This window comes from Megalops cyprinoides, chromosome 3, assembly GCF_013368585.1.
Source record: "Megalops cyprinoides isolate fMegCyp1 chromosome 3, fMegCyp1.pri, whole genome shotgun sequence".
Taxonomy (NCBI): domain Eukaryota; kingdom Metazoa; phylum Chordata; class Actinopteri; order Elopiformes; family Megalopidae; genus Megalops; species Megalops cyprinoides.
Genome location: NC_050585.1, coordinates 44,251,637 through 44,273,120, shown reverse-complemented (window position 1 = coordinate 44,273,120; position 21,484 = coordinate 44,251,637). Strand labels below are relative to the sequence as shown.

Below are 21,484 nucleotides of genomic sequence, written 5' to 3'. Positions count from 1 at the left end.
GAGCTGCGCAGACCCATTCCAATTCTTTGGAAAGAGTCCGCCTTTTATGAAACAATCTTATTACTGACCTTGATGTGTGGAAAGCAAAAACAACAACAACAACAGGAAAAAATCCAAAACAATGAGTAGGAGTATTACAAAAGTGGTGTTGTTTGGTCCGCTTCAGTGCCCACCACACTGAAACCGATGGAGACGTGAGCAGCCAGCGCGTGGATTCGGGCTATAAATGATTGAGTAACATTTTTAAGAATCCCAGCAAAAGTGATTTTCCATCAGACCATGAAGCAGCGCTTGCATAATCCGCTGCCGTCCCTGCGTAGTTGTCAAGTCGGCTGACTGCGGGGCAGAGGGAGGGACGGAGCGGAGCGGAGCAGAGCCACGCCGCTCAGAAGCTGCACACTCACAAGATGACGAGGAGCAATCTCTTCCTCCTCACGGGCCAAAAAGAATCAAAGACGGCCCTTTTGTCATCTGTTCACAGGAGATACCTGGCTTTATAGATGACTCACTTCTGGAGGTGTGTGTACTGGAGTGTATGTGTGTGTGTGTGTGTGTGTGTGTGTGTGTGTGTGTGCACGCGTACCTTGGCATGTGCATACATTTGTATGTGTGTGCATGCATGTGAGTGTGAATCTGTAGGTGTATGCGTGTGTGTGCATTTGAGTCTGTAGGTATATTTGTATGCATGCATGTGTGTGCATGCATGTTCACTTCTGTAGGTGTGTGTGTGTGCGAGTGAGTGAGTGAGTGAGTGTGTGTGTGTGTGTGTGCGCAAGTGAGTGTGTGTGTGTGTGTGAGTGAGTGAGTGTGTGAGTGTGTGTGTGTGTGTGAGTGAGTGAGTGAGTGAGTGAGTGTGTGTGTGTGAGAGAGAGAGTGAGTGAGTGAGTGAGTGAGTGAGTGTGTGTGTGTGTGTGTGTGTGAGTGAGTGTGTGTGTGTGTGTGTGTGTGTGTGTGTGTGTGTGTGTGAGTGAGTGAGTGAGTGAGTGAGTGAGTGAGTGTGTGTGTGTGTGAGAGAGAGTGAGTGAGTGAGTGAGTGAGTGAGTGAGTGAGTGAGTGAGTGTGTGTGTGTGTGTGTGTGTGAGTGAGTGAGTGAGTGAGTGAGTGAGTGAGTGAGTGAGTGTGTGTGTGTGTGTGTGTGTGTGTGTGTGTGTGTGTGTGTGAGTGAGTGAGTGAGTGAGTGTGTGTGAGAGAGAGTGAGTGAGTGTGTGTGTGTGAGAGAGAGTGCACGCGCGTATGCATGTGAACCAGCATGAGGGCCCCAACCTGGAGACCTGCTGCTGGCTCACACTCCCCTCTCCCACAGCATCATTGATTTGCACCATGCAGGCTCACTGCCTCTGCCTGCGTCTTATAATTAGAGCCAGTGACCTATTTAGCCTACATGCTATGAATAATTACATTTTATTTTTCCAGCAACTGGTTTTATTATGCTATACTTTTTTGTGGAAAAGTACAGAGTGAAAAATCACAAGTTTGTTTGATTCATGGAGAACTGTTTATTGCAAACTATCTCAGTGGCCACACCACCATTTTAGTGATATACTATCAGAGTTCTCCATGCTATCTTACAGAAATGCACAGAGTCTGATTTCTGCAAAGTGATATAAGATAATCAATGATTGTGAAGAGATTTTTTTGTAGTCTTGTCTTCACATCTAAGTATATATGTTTATCTATAATAAATTCTTGGCAACACCGTGAGAGAGAAAAGGCCTGGCAGCTTTTTCATTTCAATGAGTAACTTCTATTGTTATTCCGTTCAGCTCTGCAGCTCTTGGAAATATCCTTGCACTCACTGAGCTCGCTCCTGTGAGGTCTAAGACAGAATGGAGACAAACCCCAGGAACATCCTCCGAAACGATTTCCCTGTGCTGTCTCGGCGATCGCACATCATCTCCCTGTGACTATCAAATTACCCTCGCGAGGTATCGTAAGCTTGCACCCGGTGCAGATGCAGCCTGCATCTCCTGCGACACTCGTTTCTGCCTGCGTGGATCACAGGCTCCACTGCCGCTGAGGACACGTAACAAACGAGCCCCCATCGCTGCCAGAGAGCCTCTGATCCCCGGTCTCTATGCGGTCAGACTCTCAGATCCCATTACCTCCATTGTTTCTGTGCCATTGACTCTGACTTTGTAAATTATCTCACGCCTCCATTTCTGTCAGCCCTCTTACATCACCGTGCAGGGCCTGGACGTATTTCCCCAGGATCACTTGGTGGGGGGAAAAAGGGAAAAAGGGAAAAATCGATCTCTGCACCCTACAGCCATTCCTTCTCTCCTCACGCTGTAGAGGCCACAAGACCAGCTATCATGCCACAGATGGCCCTAACTGGCTCCCAGTTGAACTTCAAGAGAAATAGCTACGCCACACCAGAGCAACTTGCTAGGACTTAGATTTGTGGGTTGGAGTTATTTCAGTTTGAAAAAGCATGGCATTCATCTCAGTAGAGGGGGCAAACAGTAAAAGACCGGTGCTAGGAAACTCTTCCTTACCTAGGCAAAAACCTCTTACCAGAGGCTTCCTCTGAAGCCAGTGGATCAGAACGTTCTGGCATGCACTGTGGGAAAAAGAGGGCTTTTTCAGAGAACCCCGCGCTCAGAAACTTAAGTTTTACAGTAACCACGAAAACTCCATTCAGACCTAAAACGCAGTCAGAATCCTTGCTTTGGAATCTCAAGTCAAAAATGTGCGCCCAGGCATGCCCTTTTTCTCACATGATTGACGACTGTGGAGGTCAGACACACAATAACTTGTTTTATCTCACGTTATGATGTGCATGTATACGTGTAAATGCACCAGGAACACAACATAGATCTGTCAAACTTTGGATATAATCAAAGCCCACCTAACTACTATCTTCATTAAAATCAAAAAAACTGAAAAATGTCAGAAGTACATATTTACACTATGACAGTTATCCCAAGGTCCATTTTGGATTAATGGTATTTAAAATGAGGGCTTATCAATTCACACATTAGGAATTCCAGATCTATCTGATGAATGCAGCCAGCAGATAAAACCTCTGTGTTCAAACCCTCAACAGCAGACTCCTATTCCCCAGCATGTGCTCCAGATGCTTCTGTTATACGCAGCACAAATTAATTTTTGATACTTGTGGTTTGAAGTTCCTTTAATCTCATTTCTGGTTGTCCAATTAAACAGGCTCACAGTCCAGCGGCACGTAGCGCCATCTCCCCATCTGATCCAAACGACGAGCACAATCAAAGGGACTGATACTTCTGAAGCAAAAAATAGACCCTTGTGTACCAACTGTTCAGACCTAATTTACTAACATCGCACGGCAGATCTGTAATGCCTAAAACTGGCTCCAACGGTTGTTTGTCTCCCCACTCCACAATTGCTCACCAAGGAAATGCTGACCATTACAGACAGGGTGTAAACCAGTGCACGGTAATTACCTTCAGAAAATATTAACAGCCGTGTCAAAATAACCTTAATCAATCCAGATTTTGTTTATTCTTACCCCACCATTTACAGGAATAAATTTACCGTGCATTGGAGGGGAACAGCAACTACAGTGATAATAAGTACTTTTGGCCCATCACTGTGACATTACCCTTGACATACCTTGTAAAAAGGGCTAAAAAGCATCCGCACCGACAAACACAACAACAGCCAGCGGCGTAATTATGTCTGCCATAATGCCGGCTAATGTTTCCGGTGCCCTAAAAAGAAAATATATTTTAAGGCGCTCTCTTTCAGAGCCTGGTGGAGAAAAGGGGCTCTCTTTCAGTTAAAAAAAAAATAATAATAACAACAGGCCACGAACTGGGCAGGTGTTTTTAAATCAGTGGAGTACAAAATGTGCGCTCGGTCTCTGAATGGGTGCTCTGGCTATGACACAAGGGGTCCCGAGTCACACGTATGGCTGACCCTCCTGAGGGCCTTTCCGCTTTGTGTGGCCTGGACTGAAAGGATCAGAGAAAAACCCCTTCATTGACATGGGCCTCCGATGGGAAGGGGAGATATGGGAGGATTGCTCTATGAACGTCCTCTTACTGAACATATTATACCCACTGCAGCCACTTGATACTTGCCGGATTGTTGCCCTTTTGTTAAGGTGCGTCCAGGGTCCCCTGTGGACGCGGGCGGCAGAGGGCAGCATAAATATGCCATCGTGGGACTGTGACATCAGTGAGTCCGGCATACACGGTGTTCTTTCCACTTATGCTGTCTAGGGGTTCTGTGCATTGGCTCTGCGGAGCATTTGCAAAGTTAACACAGTCATACTGAGTTTACCCCAGAAGATGCCCTGAGCTATGCACATGGTAGAAGAAAAAAAAAAAAGTAAATACAGGTTGACAGGAAGTGTTATGTTAGGTTGTCATTCGGCCCTGATGTCACATTGCTCGAAAGCCGCCAAATATGCAACATAGGCTGTTTTTTTTAGTATACTTTTTTATTGTTTTGTTTTAAATGAAGCTTCATTATTAAGGCCGTAGGAACTGGCTCTGCTACCGCAGGAAGTGGGGGAGGTAGTATTGAGGGATGAGTGAGTCAGGGACATTATCGGAAATAAAACCCTCCTCCACACCCACACATTTAGGTTGCGTGGTAAACCGTCCAACAAGCCCCAGAAAAATGAAGCATATTTCTCCACGTTTCAGGTAAAGACAACTGAGGGCAGAAAGCCCTCTGAATCCCACTGCAGGCAAGGTAGCCAGCCCTGGGCAAAGAATGAGGCAACTGATTATAAGGCAGAGATTTTGTCTAAATAGAATCTCCCTCCCCCAGCAGCTCAACCAAGCACACACACACAACCACACATACACCCACATATGCTCAGACAGACAGTATTGTCAACAGGGTGGCTCAACTGCCTGTCCCCTACCCCACTGTGCTAATCACCAGATGAAGGTCACCACCTATCACATCCAATCAGCCCTGCTGTGCCAATAATGGCAATCCCATTTGGCATCCATCTGACATCCCTCTCTTCATCTGATATTCCTGTATTTTTATACAGAATGAGCTCCATAGACCATGTCACCCAAACCTCTTATGAACTTGTTTGCTTGGAGTCTCCTCTCTAGTCTTTCAATTATGAATGTACATTTGAACACTCAGGACCATCGGGACGAGAGTGGGTGTAAGGTATACAGATGGCTTTCCAGCAACAATCCGTAAGAATAAATTACCATAACGAATAAACTACCATCACCATCAAGGTCAAGCAAAAGCAACCCTTCCTTGAACATCCATGTTGTAAAGAGAAAAACTTGCCCAATAATTTAAGTGAGAGGCATATCCTCGAATTATATATTCAATAACGGCACAAATGGCAATTACATACACACATCTATGTAACTGGCATTTGTGCTGTACATGTTACTCATGCCTGAGTGACCTGTTTGGAACATGCATCGATCCTATGTTGTGCATTCATTAGTATTGTACAAGTATCGTAGCTTGCCATTGAAACAGAAGAGAAATATATACACCATTTTATGCTGACATCCATACTGTGAATACTGGAAATCTGGCAAAAAGAGAATTAAAGAGGACTCATATTGTTTTTGGGTTTGTTCCACAGACTCCACATCCTATAACATTCTTAGACTACCTGCAGTATTGAGAAATTAGGCTGACTTGTACTGAGTAAGCGTTCGTGTATCACAATGTGTCAACATTCACAACGTGTGCAGTACTCACTACAATAGCTTTCCATGATACTGCTAGCATGGCAATAACTGGCTAAATCCCTGGTCTGCAATTTCTGTGATTGCTGCAGAGATTCTCAGTTAGATCAGTTGATCAAACTGCCAAGCTCACTGGAGAGAATTCAGAGATAGGGAAAGCAAAAAAAAAGATGGAGAGAGAAAGGGAGCAGAGATGGAGAGCAACCAGAGACAGGCCTGAGGAAGACTTGGCGTGGGCCGAGTCCCACAGACAGTTCCCTGATCAAACGACAGGCCTCACATTGCAGCTCCACAAGCCGCGACTCCGGGAACAGACATAAAACATAAAACAGGAAGGGCCTCATGTGTTTTTCAATTTTTATTAGGAGACGCATTAAAAATTCGCTCCACACGGTTGCTGCTGAAATAAGCAATAAGTCAGTCAGCAAATTAAGAAGCAGGCTTTTGTGCTCAGGAGCAGAATTACCTAGTGTTCCGTGAGCCCTGTTTCCATATCCCATAATGTCCTGTGTTGTTTTTATGGATTTACCCTCCCCAGCCAGTGAGCCATGTTTGCACAGTAGTTCAGGACCACCCTCGTTTAACTGACCTTCATCCTTACCCTTTTTGTAGTTCACAGTGACCTCTTTGGTCTGATTAGACCAGATTGTGCGTTGAGTCCTTGCTTTTGTCATTGATATCTGGGCCTCTGTGTGTGCACTGTGTCCTTTCTGCCAATCAAAATTAATCTCAGGGTCATGAGGGCCCTACAAATGCAGTGCCATTAGCTCACATTTGAGTTTCACTTTCCTTTTTTTACATGTCATGACCCCTATGTGTTTGGCCTTGTCTCTGAGGGTAACTGAAACCCTGAGAGGTGGACTACTGGTGAGCATGACATTCTCCCTTGATGCTCCTCAATAGTTCACTCTGTTGAGATTCAACTGATGCATTTTGTGGATGTTTCACTCATACCTGCCATACACAGGTGAGAATTCACCTGTGATACCTCCAAATATGGGATGTGGGGAGCACAAACATTAGTTCTGTGCTATACTGCTGTCAATAGAAACACTTGAACAGTGAGGCCACATGGGTGGATGGTGTAAGTATTTTACAGTTACCTTTAACTCCCAAGCACATGTGCAGTGAAACTGCAACATGCTGTACTGACTGGCAGCAGCAAAATGCAATGTAGAGTAAATCCCATTCCTCTATAGCCTCTAAAGAAAAAATGTTTTCACGAAAAAAGTTCCTTTCAAAGATTATAACTGAATCTGGATATAATTATAATATAATTATAACTTCTATTGATGTTTAGTAAGACTAATGAATAGCACTTCTTGCTATCCAACAGTTCAATCTTCTCTTTGAAAATACCCACATTCTCTCTCATTCTCTAGCAACAAAGCTTTCCCTACACTGCAGAGCTGATGCTGAGTATATTTGATTTTCATGCCTCGGGAATTAGTGTCAAAATGGGTAAAATGCAACCATGTTAATATTCCCCCTGCTGCTACATGACCTCCTCAACGGCTTTCATTTTAGTTCCTTGTGTTAATGTTCAGGCGTAGAGTTGAGGGGTCTAGCTGTGATTCCAACATAGAACCGGAAGGCTGAAATCTGATTTAGAGGATAGGCACGTGAGGGTTCTGTGGAATAGCCGCACTGTGCTGGAACAGTGTGAGACAAGGTACCCTCTCAGGCCGGCCCCCGGTGTGGTTGATTGAGTGGTTCTGTAAGAGATGGAATGGCGGGCAGTGATGGCACTCACAACTCTCGATTTCCAGGGTGCAGTTCTGCTCATCTAGCGGGTATCGTCTCAGGTCCATCATGCATGCTGCAGTGGTGGTGATCCTGGAAGAGAAAGGAGTTTTAATTCAGGACAGTTTGCACTCCTGGTAAGGCGCTCAGAGTTCCCTTTTCGGAGACTTAACACAGTCGGTGCGCATAGTGTGCTTCTGTTTAACTCTTTCCAATTGTATGAAATGGTTTTAGAAATAACGCTACAACATTAGTTGTTACATGAATTAGTTGTATGTGATACCACCCCTGAGTGACCATTTGTAAAGCAAATTGCTATTGTAGGCCAAACCCAAATAACACTCTGAAGTCACCGCCTACCTAGATAGCTGTAGGTTTCACACATCTAAGTGCATATAATGCCTCTTAATGACACTGCTTGTTATAACCACTTCAGAGAGATCTGTATAATTTATTCTTTTAATGCCTTTGTCTTCACTCAGATAAAGCTAATAATCTGATATAGTTAATGATAAAGTAGGTTGGTAAAGATTTCTAATATAATTAATTTGGGGTAAAGAACTGCCTACTTCAGCAAGCAGCTGCATCATTAGAGCTTCCACAAAATGCTGTGAGGTTAACACCAAGCCACAGAGGAATGCTGTTTTTTCTGTTGATTAACAGATCCATCGACCGAAATGTGGTTCTAATTGCAATGTGATGTTACTTCCTAGGCCCATGAACCTGCCAACAAGGCATCTGCAGCATCTGAAACCCAGTCTAGTTTCTATCACTTCTGTAATTTGTGCATGGGGGTGGAATCTTCACTCTTCATGTCACAGTAGCCATGATGAAGTTTCCATCGGAAAAAAATCAAAAGGAATAACAAGACCTTGAAGATGCTCAAGAAAACACTACAGTCTTATGAAGCATTCTATTTCACTCTTCTGCTAGCTTCTGTGACTTCATAAAGAGCTGATACATAAGCATTCCACCTCTGCCATTGAACAAGCCTTACATAACACTGAGTTAGTGGGCACACAGAGCACATGGATTAAAACACAGAATCCAATCCTCGTCCCACTTTATGCCTTCTTTAAATCACCTTGCCAATGCCAGTTGGCTCCATCTCCCCCTACAGGATGCTGTAACCACTGCACCACCACAGGACGCATAGAGAAATTAGGGCAAGAAAGCAGGGTATAAATAACAGTCCATGGGTATTTATAGAACACTACATCACTGGCGAAGTCTCGCTGCTCTTTTTGAGAAATTGTCACTTCAATTCGGGTTACCTTTGTAGTTCTTCACCTCTCCGGAAAGGAAACTACACTCTGTCAAACACACATGCTCTCATGTACTACACAGTCAAGGCAGATCTAATTCAATGCCATTTCACATCCATTTCCCCCTAAAGCAACTCTTCCCTGTGGAAATGTCAAACCAGAATCAGATCAATACACTTGATAGGGGAGGAATGGCATAAGTTAATGTAAGCATGTGAAGCTATACAGTGAACTGCAGTAGGAAGCATATAAACATAAGAAACAGAACAAGCCTTTTGCCATATCTTAACTGGACATTTTCCTATAATATGAAATGATTGTGACACAGTGTTAAGGTTGGTCACCATCCTGTGATTGGTCTCCTGCTCCCCTTAGGACATCCTGATTGAAAATAAAACATATATCAGCATATACAGACATTAGCACATTCCTTGTGGCATAGGGTGGTTGACTGGATCCACAGTTGTGGATCTTGTTTTGCTTTCAGTGATCCAGTCCATGAATAAACACTACCCATTCAAAAATCAAAATAAAATATGTCTATGACAGACAGTGTGCATCTGAAAATGACGCACATATCACGGAAATCCTTTAAAGATATACCGATATCATGGGAGAGAAGTTATGAGAGGCTTCTGCAGAGTGTTTGCCTCTAAGTGGAATACTGTGCTTTTTTATCTTGCAAAAGTTCTAAACTGCCAGAATCACTTCAGTGGAGAAAACGCCTTAGGAATAACTTGCCACAAATCAATGAGAAGAAAGAAAATATATGATATGAGCACCATGGGGAATACACTTTGAGAACGCTAAATCAACTGCTTTTGCCTTCGGGTCAGCATAGAGGAGGCAAACTGCCTCTTTAAATGTGAATAATCTCCAAAGGAATTTTTAATGACTATGGAAACTGACAGCACGAAAAACAATTTACACGTCAATAAAGCAAAGCTTTGAATATGCTATATTTAAATACATTTAAATTATAACTGATGATATCTAATCTCCTTGAAATGCAGTATTTGGAAATGTGGACAAGCAAACCATTTTAATGCATAAAAAAATCAATGATCACCAAGAAAACCTTGTGAAGCACTAGTCTCTTTGCTATTAAATCCATCCATCTCTGTTCCAGGAAAGCCCTTCTATAAAATATAACGGTAGGGATTAGATTATTCTGGAAAATTTGAAATACTGGTGAAGCTAGAGTGAATATATACCAAGCTGACAAGAAGAGCATCAAACTCTGACTTAGTTATAATTCTCTCAAGGCCAGAGAACAATCTGTCCACACATGGCAGGCACAATTTATCTAAGGACTGAGAGGCATTTGCACAGACGACGCTGGGATTCCCACAAATCCTGGAATTTATATAGGTGATCCGCCACAGTTCCATAATATCTCTACCATATTTCCCAGTTGGATTTTTTTTTCCAGTAAGTGTTAGCACAGGAAATGAATCGGACAATACCCAAGCTACCCTGTGCAAACAATGGCCACCATGGCCCATGACACCTCATCTTCTGCAACACGGCCTTTTGTTCAACGTAACTACCCTACTATGAATACACATGTTTTGTAGGATTTGTGGACGTGCGGTTACAGCTTACCTCAACCCTTCTTTGCTCCCAGACCAGGGAGAACCATTGCCAAAATATTTCAACTTCTTCCAAATTTAAGTTCACACAAGGTTTCTCATATCCCATGGGGGACAGTGTACCTTTATCCAAATGACAATCTCCTTGTCCGCTCAGGCTTAAAGCACTGCAGAATGGACTTCTGACATAATGAAATTTTGAAATGGTGCTAGAGGCCTGACAGAAATAAATATGGTGCCTTTTTTTGTTCTCTGTGGAAAAGGGCACAATGTTGCAGTTGCATCTAAAACACCCACAAAAAAAGGGGCTCACACAGTTTGCACAACTGCAATTTCAGCTGCTACAAAGTGGGTGACAAACATGGGACACGTTTGCAGCGGTCCTACATTTGTCAACAAAAGACTAAAACATTGAGCAAGTTGCACAGTCTATAATTATCTAAATGCACTTCATCGCACCTTAATTAACAATGCACGGAGAGATCCATCTCACTGTTTTTTCCGGTCTGTTATGATTGAACCCTACATTTGTGAAGTTTGAAGGATTGCTGATTGCTGTTTTAGCATTGCAATAATTACACTTAACCTGGCAGATACAAAATCAAGCATGCTTCATTGAGGAGAGGATCAAAATAAACATGTTACAAATGGACCATAAATGGAGCAGCCCCCATAAATGGCAACAGGGGAGCAGCATTACTATTTTGAATGGAGGCGACATTAGTTATTTGCATTTCAGGTACCCTTATCCTGGATGGATTACATAACTTACAGGGTACATATTATCCATTTATATAGCTGAACATTTACTGAAGCAGATTGTGCAAGATATATTGTGATATAGCAAGCTATATAGCAGTATCACATATTGGATTCATTCTCACAAGTCTTGACCAGTATGCCATTCAGTCACGCACAAGCTGATGTCGTTGTGAGCACAGAGATGGCATGGTCCCTGGATAGGGCCATTTGTGACCAGGTGATGCCCGAGTTTAGAGCTGTGAGGCCCAGCTAATGATTTCAGCCCACAGGACACCACAGATAAGCCCTTCTGAACGACTCAACTTGAGCTTGAGACTTCCCCTGGGGGCCCCGCTGAGTTAATCGCTTCTCCCTGTCAACCCTCCATCCCTTAGACAGCGTGAGGCTGAGGTCACTGCATCCTCCAGCAATGCTCTTCATTACAGGGAGCGATGCAATACAGACCCCCCCCCCACCCCAATGCTACAGCCTGGATATACTGAACCGATGCCTTCACACTGCCCGTGCTAATGTTACGCAAAGAGAGGACCCCCTCGGGGTGGTCACATGACGAAGCCAACTTTGTGCATTTGAGCCGATCACAAGCTTTTCTTTTTCCTTCCATGAAGGAAAAAAATATTCTTGTGGCACTAAAATCCACTTCAAAGTGTGAGATGGTAGTTTATGCAAGGCGTGCACAATCACTTTGTACTGTCACCCTCAACTTTGCTGAAAAATGTTATAGCTATATTGAATATGAATTAGGTACGCTTTGCGAAAAAGTTTAGCTGTAATGAGAGAGTTTGCATGCTCAAAGCACAGGTAGAAAAGGAAAAATCTGTATATGGGTCCGATTTGCCTGTCTGGTTCAGGTGAAAAAGAGGGACCCAGAAAATAGGTGCCATTTCAAGAAGACTTATAAACCATCACATCCCATAAAAATGGCTGGGAGAGGACGAGGCTTTTACTGTCCTCTCAGCAGCCAGTTCAACTCCAATCATGAAGACCGTCAACTATAATATCAGTGTTCTACAGAGCCAGAAAGTAGAGGTACACTGCAACACAAAATGGTTATGGGGACCGAAAGCAGGCAGTCTGCAGTCCACATAAACTTACTAAGCACAACAACGACTGCCTTCAATACCATCAAAAAAGCTGCACTGTACTGAAAGGTTAATATGAATGGCCAGTTTCTCAATCTACAACAAAATATAATGTGTATGGCATTTCTCATATAACAGAGACATAGACATAGCGATACAGTGCCTAGGTGGAAGCAGCAGCAGCCATTTGAAAAAAAAGGCAGATTGCAGATTGGAGGGCAAACTTTCTGTTCCTGACGAAGCATACTTTGCAGACCGCGGAAATCTCATTTGACACATAGAGCGGGAACCTGTCACAATGCCAGTTATTATCAATAAAAAAATAAAATAAAGTAATGCAGCTCGCTGTTTCAAATTACACGCTTGAGATGGCCCAGGCACAGAAGTGAGAAAGAACGCAGGGGCCTCAGAGGTCTGGATGGAAGTGAGCCCCGCTCATGTTTCCGGCTCCATTCTCACTCTCTTTGTCACTATTCATTTCCTATTGATGCATCAGCTGCAGGTGACCTGGCTTCTGGGTGCATGGTGTTTAACCATGGAGCAAATTGCCACTTTCAACGATCTGTGACCCCTGTGTCAAATTGGAAGCAATGGAAGAAAACATTTGCGAGCCCGTTTATAGCCTTTTTATTACACTTTAGTGTATATCCCATATATGGATCAATCTTCGTAAGCATTTGTACGAATACATATGCACGAGTGTGAAAACGCATGCATGTGTACATACACACACATGTGGGTGACCCAGTGAACATGCTGTGTGTGTGTGTGTGTGTATGTATTTGTATATGTAGATATTGTATGTGTATGTGTGAGCATTTGCATTCGATTGAGTATGCATGTGCGTGTGTGTGTGTAGTATATATTGCTTGAGTATGCATGTTTGTATATGTATATGTGTGTGTATATATAGATGTGTGTGTGTGTGTTCATGTTTACAGGAGCGACAATATTTCTGCACAGTTTCTGCTGGACCTCTCAGTTGCTGGGCTGCCAGATAACGGCAGTGTGGAGCGCCCGCCGTACGGTTTGCTTAACCTCCAGTGTCCCGCAGCTCAAGTGGAAATCCCGGGGACTCTGGGAAAGTTTCGGTGCACATCGTGTCCCTGTGCAGGGTCACACCAGGGTCCAGCTCCCCGGGGGGTGCGGCAGAAAGTGTTCTGTCGGAGTGCGGGCTCCAGTGGCCCACAGGGTGAATGGGATACCACAGGGAAGGAAGCAAAACAAATCTGTGCACAAATCCCATCAGTTCACTTCTAGATTTTTGTTTTCTTTCTTTTTTTCTCCTCAGTTACTGAGGCACAGGCCCCATTCTCTGCGCACACTTACAAAACATATTCAACCTATCATTACACTGATCCCGTCATCCCCTGTTATTTGTCATAATAAATGCAAATTAAAACACTAATGAAAATTTGCATTCTGATATTACTTAAAATACATAATCCAGGGATATACAGGGATATGAAAAGGCAAGGCAGCTTGTTAAATTGTACGAAACTAAAACCGTCCACTCGTATTCCCTCTTAAAACCAGACTGCTTGCATCTAATTATTTATGAAAATCCTAAAGCAGTGCAATTTGTCCAATCATTTGAAAAATCACATGCCAGTTGTACTTGATTTCTGTGATGTATGAGTCGGCTGCCTGGAGTACAGGAATGGCTCGTTTGCTCTACTCAACTCACTCTCTGTCTCCCTCTCTCTCTCTAATGTGGGGTGGGTCCGACTCAACCGCTGGCGGACATACAGTAACCCTCTGCACACAATGTGACAATGTTAAATAGAGTCTATCTCCACCGCTGTGCATATAATTGCAAATCAACTGCTGTTTTTACGCATTGTCCTGTAGGCTAGGATTGTGGGAAATTAGAATAAATGTACATTCATTAACTTTGTCATTCTGTGATTTCCATCTCTTTTTTTCCTTTCCAAATGGCAATTAGAAGAGCCTCTGTTGTTCAATTGCATTGAAATGCAATGAATAATACATTTCAATGCACTGCATTGAATAATTATTTTTGAATAACAATGAATGCTACATGTTAGATCTGTTGCCATGTGCAGCCCTGGTATCATTGATGGGATATAAATACACACTTAGATATAAAAGCCTGTGGCGTTTGTTTTCCAGAGGAGCATTATCAAACTGCAGGCAAATCTGCAGCTCAATAGCAAATAAATGAGATGGACAGCCTGGACAACACTCATTTGCATACTGAAGTTGTGTTCATTTGCTACAGTATTAAACTCACTAAGTTGATTTAATTGAGTTCTTATGATGAGGTCAGTAAGATGATGCACTCAGCATAATGTATAGTATATTTTATTTCCCACACATTAAACTGTTGTTCTGAGTATGCACCAGCATAACAGTCAGTTCCCTTAAATCCATTAGTGATGAGAGAGGAGAAAATGTTTGGGATCCTTGGAAGAAAGGCACTATCTAATTTCACTGTGGTATGCTTAGATTTGTATTGCTGTTTTTCAGCCTTTGTTGTTCATTGGGGTTGATCACTGACTCTGTACCTACAGTATTTTCCTTTAGTCTTTCTCTGATATGCAAGCATCTTATGGTGGCCTTGTACCTTGCTCTGAATGAGCATGCCTAATAATGATTATGACAATAATTATTGTCACTGTTGTTCTTTGTAGTTCATTACCATTGCTAGTAGTTACATTTTACTGTTATGATGAGCGACTTATATAGTTAACATTTCCTTCTCGTAGAAAGCTGGATATTCACAGAGGTAACTCAGGGTAAGTTATTTGCCCAAGGGTACAACAGCTGTGGCACACCTGGGAATAGAACCCGTGATCTTTGGGTTATCTGATCCTTGCCACCACACCTCACTGCACATTCATTAGCTCCTCGTACACTTAACACAAACTCACTCTTACCAATATGATTTACTGTTTCTATCCTGCAAGCCATTGCGCTCAGTTGCTGGATTGAGAGTTCGGTTTGATCATGGCAGTGAAGGTGCTCATTTGGAGAAGGCCCTGTCCTCTCTAATCTCGGGGCGTGACGTGTATGACTGCAGGTACCGTGTACATGTGTCTCCCACAGCATGCCATGTCGCAGGTTACGTCTTATTAGGAGCGCGCTGATTCAAGCCGTCTGCTCCTCTCCGTCGGGCGGAGAGCGCTCTGACGGGCAGATGGGCCCTCTGATGTCATCGTCCCCGCGTCTACGTCTGTGCCACCGTGATTCGGGCCGGGAGCCTGGGGGGATCTCAGGATAACACCTCCTCCATCCAGGTCTTTTGCTCACTGACTCCTCATCATCTCTCCTCTCGCTGTGTTTCTCTAAAACGCTCCATTTCTCTGTATGCTCCACCATTCCCCTCCACACACACACACGCACACACGCACACACACACACACACACACACACACACACGCACACATACACACACACACACACACACACACACACACGCAGGCATTGCCCAGAAAACCATCATGTGCAGCCACCTTGAGCTCTCGTGTCAGCTCCTCAAATAAAGACATCTGGTCGTGCTGGGCTTGACAGCAGTCTCTGCATATGATTAGCATCTATACAAATGTCCTGTGGAATGGCTGCCACAGAGACTGTCATTGTCACTACTAGAGATACGTCACACACACACACACTCACCCCCAACCCCCTATTGTCATATGACATGGATGTTACTTTTGACTTTAGATTGAGTGATCAGTTATTAGTCCTTAAAGGTGCTGTCCTGCCCCAGAATTTCATGAAATGTGACCCTCTTTTATAAGACACACAGTGTCCTCACCTTTATGTCATGGGTGATTTCATGATTGTGTTGATGAAGCTCTACATTAGTTATATTTTTCAATCAAAAGCTAACTATCACATTACTTATTGATTTAGTGGATTAACAGTATCGGTTTATACTACTAGATGTATTTACAACCCTGTTTCATGACCTCTGAGGGTGGAGGGTAAAATAGCAATTACCCCCATCAGCTGACCCTGTGGCAGCCTAATTATGAGCTGAGTTCTTTAATCCCACAGTTACAGTGTCAGCTACTGCCGTTAGCCATATGTGCCCATATCACCCATCTGACACATTTCAGAGCACTACTGCATGTCAAAGCAATCTGAATAGAGAGGTATGTGCTGCATATTCTGTATAGAATGTTGTCTCACTCACTACTGCATAGTTGCTGTCGTTTTGAAGCTGTCCCTTACATCAGACAGCTGCAGGGTACGAAAATGCGACGACGCTTAGCTCTTTTCAACAGCCAACAGGCCCCATACTAGATCCAGATGACAATCTGAGATTATTCTTGTGGTTTAGACAGGCACTGAATTAACATGTTAGCTCCTCAATAATTATTACAGATTTTACAGTTGAATAAAGATTACTCGCTTTCCATCCATAATACATAACCTTTCCTTGGGGGCCAGATTTTTTATTCAGTTCCTGTTTCAGATCACTTCATTTTACAGAATTTAAGAAATGAATCACCTAATTGTTACCAATCTAATACCCATCTCCAACTGGCTATTGGCTACTACAGTATGCATACATTCCATCTGCAAAACCTAGGAATCTTAAAATGAAGTTTCTTTGTGTTGTGTGTCAGTGTCTGTCAGAGGATGAAGCAGTGAATGAGAAGGAAGAGAGGACAAAGAGAGGACAAATGGTGATCCATTTAAAGCAATGCACCCTACACACACACACACACCTCCCCTTCCCTTTCCTCATGTATACTACCGCAATAAAAAAAAAGCCTGTGATCATCATCGATTCTGACATGTTCATAACTTTAAGCAATCTAGTCCTAGCACGAGTACAGTCTATGTGGTTGGCACTTTTAATAATCAATGAATCATTGCATGAAACAATTGGCTAATTGCTCTTTGCTCCAGAGGAAAGGGAAAAAAAAAAGAAAGAAAAAAAAGAATTACGTAACATCAAGGGCTAAATACGCAGCCAACAAGCCGAGCGCTAACGCAGAACGAAATGAACTGAAGGGAGAGGGGAGAGAAAATTCTGCTGCATAGCATCAGCCCTTCCTCCCATCTCTCCGCTCTGTCTTCCAGCTTCGCTACGGCAGCTGGACTCTTCCCTCGCTTTGGGGGGAACATCCGAGGTCCCGCAGCGACAGGACAGGGTTTGGATATTTCTCAGCAGTCACTGTGTTTAAAAGGGGGAATACGCATGCCTCGCCGGTGTTCTTTGCTCTTTTGGGTCTCTAAATAAAAGATTAAACTGACAAGTGAATGAGGCGGCGGTACCGCAGCAGATTTTTTCCTCTCTGAAAATGAAGCAGTCGTAGTCTTATTTGGAAAGAGGACATATCCCCCATAGTAACTTCTTAATCGTATTACACTGTGCTTTGAAACGGGGAAAGACAACAAACAGCGGCAAAGGGATCTTGCTGAAACTCTCAGTGCTTAAGATTTCTGAGCAAAAGTCTGAGCCTGCTAAGAATGTGTGCTGGTACTATGGTCTGACGATGAGGTGACCGACTAAAGGCCAAAAATCAAACGTAAACATGCAAGATGCACCACCATTTATGCAAAGGCCTATGACATAATCTAAAGAGCAAGTGTACTCATTAATCATTGTAACTGCAATTCCATTAATTTTATTAGTACACAAGCATTAACAGTCATCTCACGAAGCATCACAACTGCAAACATTTTACCTTAATCCGTAGAGCACAGTGCCATCTGGATGAAGACGAATCATTCGGTTTTTCACTGTGACACCGTGTACAAATGACTTTTTGTCGTTGAGGAAGTAGGTGTCAGGGACCCACAGCTGGTCTGCCACGCGGTTATCCAGGGTGAGATTGAGGGGGATCTCTGAGTAAGACAGCCGTTTGTCTCGCCAAGCTTGCTGGAAATACATTGTCAATGTATAGTCCTAAAAGAGAAAAGCAGAGATGGAGAAATAAGTTACTGGGTCCAGGGGTCTGTTGTCAAGCCAAGAAAACAGCCACTCTCCAGAGTGTTTTCCAGGATTTTCGACTACCTTTTAAACTGTCTTCAATATTAAATGACACCAGCATAAAAGCACAGATCACCTCAGGTAAAAGGGTAGGTAAGTGATTCAAGGCAGAGTACAGACTTGGAACAAAGATTCTCAAAGTCAAATACCACACGCAATATAGCTGCAACCTATGCCTTTGACAACATAGTTGTCTGTATGCACTACCCCAATAACCTCCTTCAATTAGATGATAGATACAGATGGAGTACACAGCTTCTACACCATCCAAATGGCCCCTCAAAATACAGTGGTTAGAACACTTATTGTGGTACCATCATTTAAAAATGGCAACATCTTTTTCTCCAACAATGGTTCAGTACATATAGAGTGCAGGTCTGAAATCTCATACACAGCACCACATACATATCTGCTGGCCCCAACCCTGTTACAGCAAGAATAGAAATTTTGGTTAAAATATTGTTAGCACTGTGAAGCATGGTTTCAAGGACTAAATTTGCATTTCAATGTGTGCAAAGAGCTGTATCAAATGTATTATTTACCTGAAAAAGAGTTACTGAAATATGAAGTTATCTGAAGGACAAAATCTCTCTGGTATCCTGCGTACAACTGCTTAAAAAATCGAAATTATATTTAAAAAATACAACAAAAATATATTATTTGGCAGCATCAGCATTGGAAGCACAAGCAGCCTCGTTTGTCATTATACATGGAAACAACTAAGACAGATTAGCCTACAGGAAACTGTGTCAGAGTACAATGATCTGTTTGGGGACTGTCAGAAAGGCTCTTGAATTTTTCAGGATAACTGACATGAGAACACAAAGACAGTGCGAATAAGAGTCAAGAGCTAACACTGACTGACAGCAACAGAGCTAACCATCCATAAAAAAGCCAACATAAGCCATTGATGCCAGGCATATTTGTGTGACTGTAACCACCTTGCAGACAATCCTTGGGTTGATATTTTATGGTAGAAAATGGCGTTGTCTACACAAAACATGTGTGGCCATTTCCTAGGGACATTGTGTTCAGAATGCAAGAAATCTACAGTAGTTCACACAGTTGTACATACACTTGTGTTGTGTCTGTGTGTGAAAAGGAAAAAACAGGTGGTTTCAAGCTTAAATATTCCCTCCCTCCCTTCCTCTTCCTCTCTGCCTGGATCGAGGATGATTTTAATGGAGAAATGCCTGCACCCCATTACCCAGTTTTGGGGGATTGGGGGGGGGGGGGGGCGGGGGCAGGGGCAGGAGCAGGGGTGCACAGCACTTCGAAAGATAAAGCCAGAGAGCTGCGGTCCTCCCGGGCTCCACAGAGCGGCAGGGGAGGACAGCCTCTGCAGAAAGCCCCGTCCGCTCGTGTGCGGCGGCAGCAGCAGCAGCCTCCTCGAGCTTCAGCCCTGTCCATGTGGATGGTTATGTAACGATCCTCGTGGTGCTCCTGCCGCGGCGTGCGTGCTCGCTTCCACGTGCCGATCTCTCTCGCAGCCATGAGACGATTTTTCAGCTCATTTCTCACTCCAATCACTCTGGCTATGTTGTGTCTGATGGTGGGGGGAATCAACCTTCATGTGAAAATTTTAATATGATTTGATGCGTGGATTTATGTGGGCTGCCTGAATGCTGCACGGCAGGTCGACATTGTCTGGATTTATTACAAAAAATGCATTTTATATTTCGTGTTTTTAAACCACATCAATTCTTAGTGGCCCATAAAACAAGGTATTGCAGATTTGATAGCTTGTTAAAAAACACATTGATTTCCATTCCGAATCAAAGTGCAACTCTTCTGCAACTGGACTCCCAGGAAACTTACGTTTTAAAACATAATTAACACTTTAAGCAGGTGTGGCTCCGCAGTAATCAGCAGGGACACCTTTATTTTACGTGTAAATCCAATCCGCTCTTACCTCAGACAGCATGTTTAACTATTCACTGTAATGGCATCTATGTAAAGATAATAAAGGAAAAATGTGGTTATGGGAGCATTTTTAATGAGTGATAATTATCGTTCACACAGCTGGGTTCATTCTCTGAGGGAAGGCAGACCAAAGACCAGCTGGATGAGTCCTGGCACTGTGCACGCAGGCTCTGAATGACGCTGGAGAACTGCACAGTTGCAAGAGCTTGCCTCTACAACCCCAGAATGACTGCAAAAGCAGAAATGGCAGGAGAAAAAAAAAACATCATCGTAACTTAAACCAGGAACGGTACACAAACACGGCCAGCTGGCCCCAAGGGTGACGGAAATGCATCTGCTGTCCCGCTGACACCCCGTCCACCTGGCAAACACACAGCCGCACTGGCAGCCCTGCTTTCACAATGTGTGTTGCGACGAAACAAGGTAAAAATATACAGCGGGCTTTTGTATGAGGCTAAATAATCACAATAGGCCCCCTGTGCAACATGGTTTTTTTTCTGTGTCTGTTTTGGAATGAATGAGTCTTCAGGCAGTGGTGATATGGAGGAGGAATTTTCTGAGCTGTCAGAAGTTGTTGCGGGGGGGGGGGGGGGGGGGGTAGGAAGCTGGATAAGCATGTATTATGAGTCTCACAGCCAAGACAGGCTTGTTAAGCTGACTGGGTGTCCCTTCGGCATGACGGTGCACTGGTGCAAAGAACAGATTCACCTGAGTGTGAATCTCTTAGACACTTAGCAGGAACAACCGGGATGCCATTGTGACCAATTTAGTCTGACTGGGGTAATGCTTGGGAGGGCTGCTGTGGGATGGTCCGCGGGTTCGCCCCCCCCCCCTGCAAAAGCAGGACAAAGGGACGTAGGAAATACAAATATAACCGAAGTTAATAAAGTGAGCTGGAGCAGCCCAGTGTGAATTGGGCCTAGGTGGAACATTCTGTCACATACCAACTGCTAATGAGCATCACTGCTTTTGCAGAAGCCAGTGTGTTTGTTGAGGCAGACCAAAGATGAATATGCTGTACAGTAATAACATTCCACATCTTCCTTTGCAGCTGCTAAAATTTGCAGCGAGATGATCTTTTTACTAATGGGGCTGTCCAAATTAACGTCCTGTTCATTACCAGTGCCGGTGCTTCACTGTGCACTGCAGAACTCAAATGTGTCATCCCAATACCCCAACTTTGGAGGAGATGTTTCCTTTCCCTATGAAAAGTCTCAAGTGTGCCTCTAGAGCAGGGACTCTGAGGAACCTTGCAAATTGTCTAGTGACCTGACTTATCCAATGACCCCCCCACCTCAAGAGGCATTATCGAGGTGACTCTTGAGTGAGCGGTACCGACGAACCAAAGAGTGCTGTGCAATTAGTAGATTGTGCCCCAAAAGGCCTCTCAATAGCTCAAGTGAAAGCTGAATTCACGAAGCCATTTCCTCACTCCCTCGGACAACCACCGTTTAAAGCAAGGACCAAGAAACTCCTCCGACAC

General features: G+C 43.7%; 1 protein-coding gene across 2 annotated transcripts in view; it reads right to left on the bottom strand.

Moving 5' to 3' along the window:
- Positions 1 to 21,484, bottom strand: part of LOC118773986 (gamma-aminobutyric acid receptor subunit beta-2) — a 53,075-nt gene that overhangs the window by 10,235 nt on the left and 21,356 nt on the right. For both annotated transcript variants that reach the window (XM_036523069.1, XM_036523070.1), the window contains exons 4-5: positions 17,774 to 17,994; positions 7,417 to 7,499 (exon numbers count right to left, since the gene is read on the bottom strand). In XM_036523069.1, the coding sequence (XP_036378962.1) occupies positions 7,417 to 7,499; positions 17,774 to 17,994 (304 nt within the window). The remainder of the gene's footprint in view (positions 1 to 7,416; positions 7,500 to 17,773; positions 17,995 to 21,484) is intronic.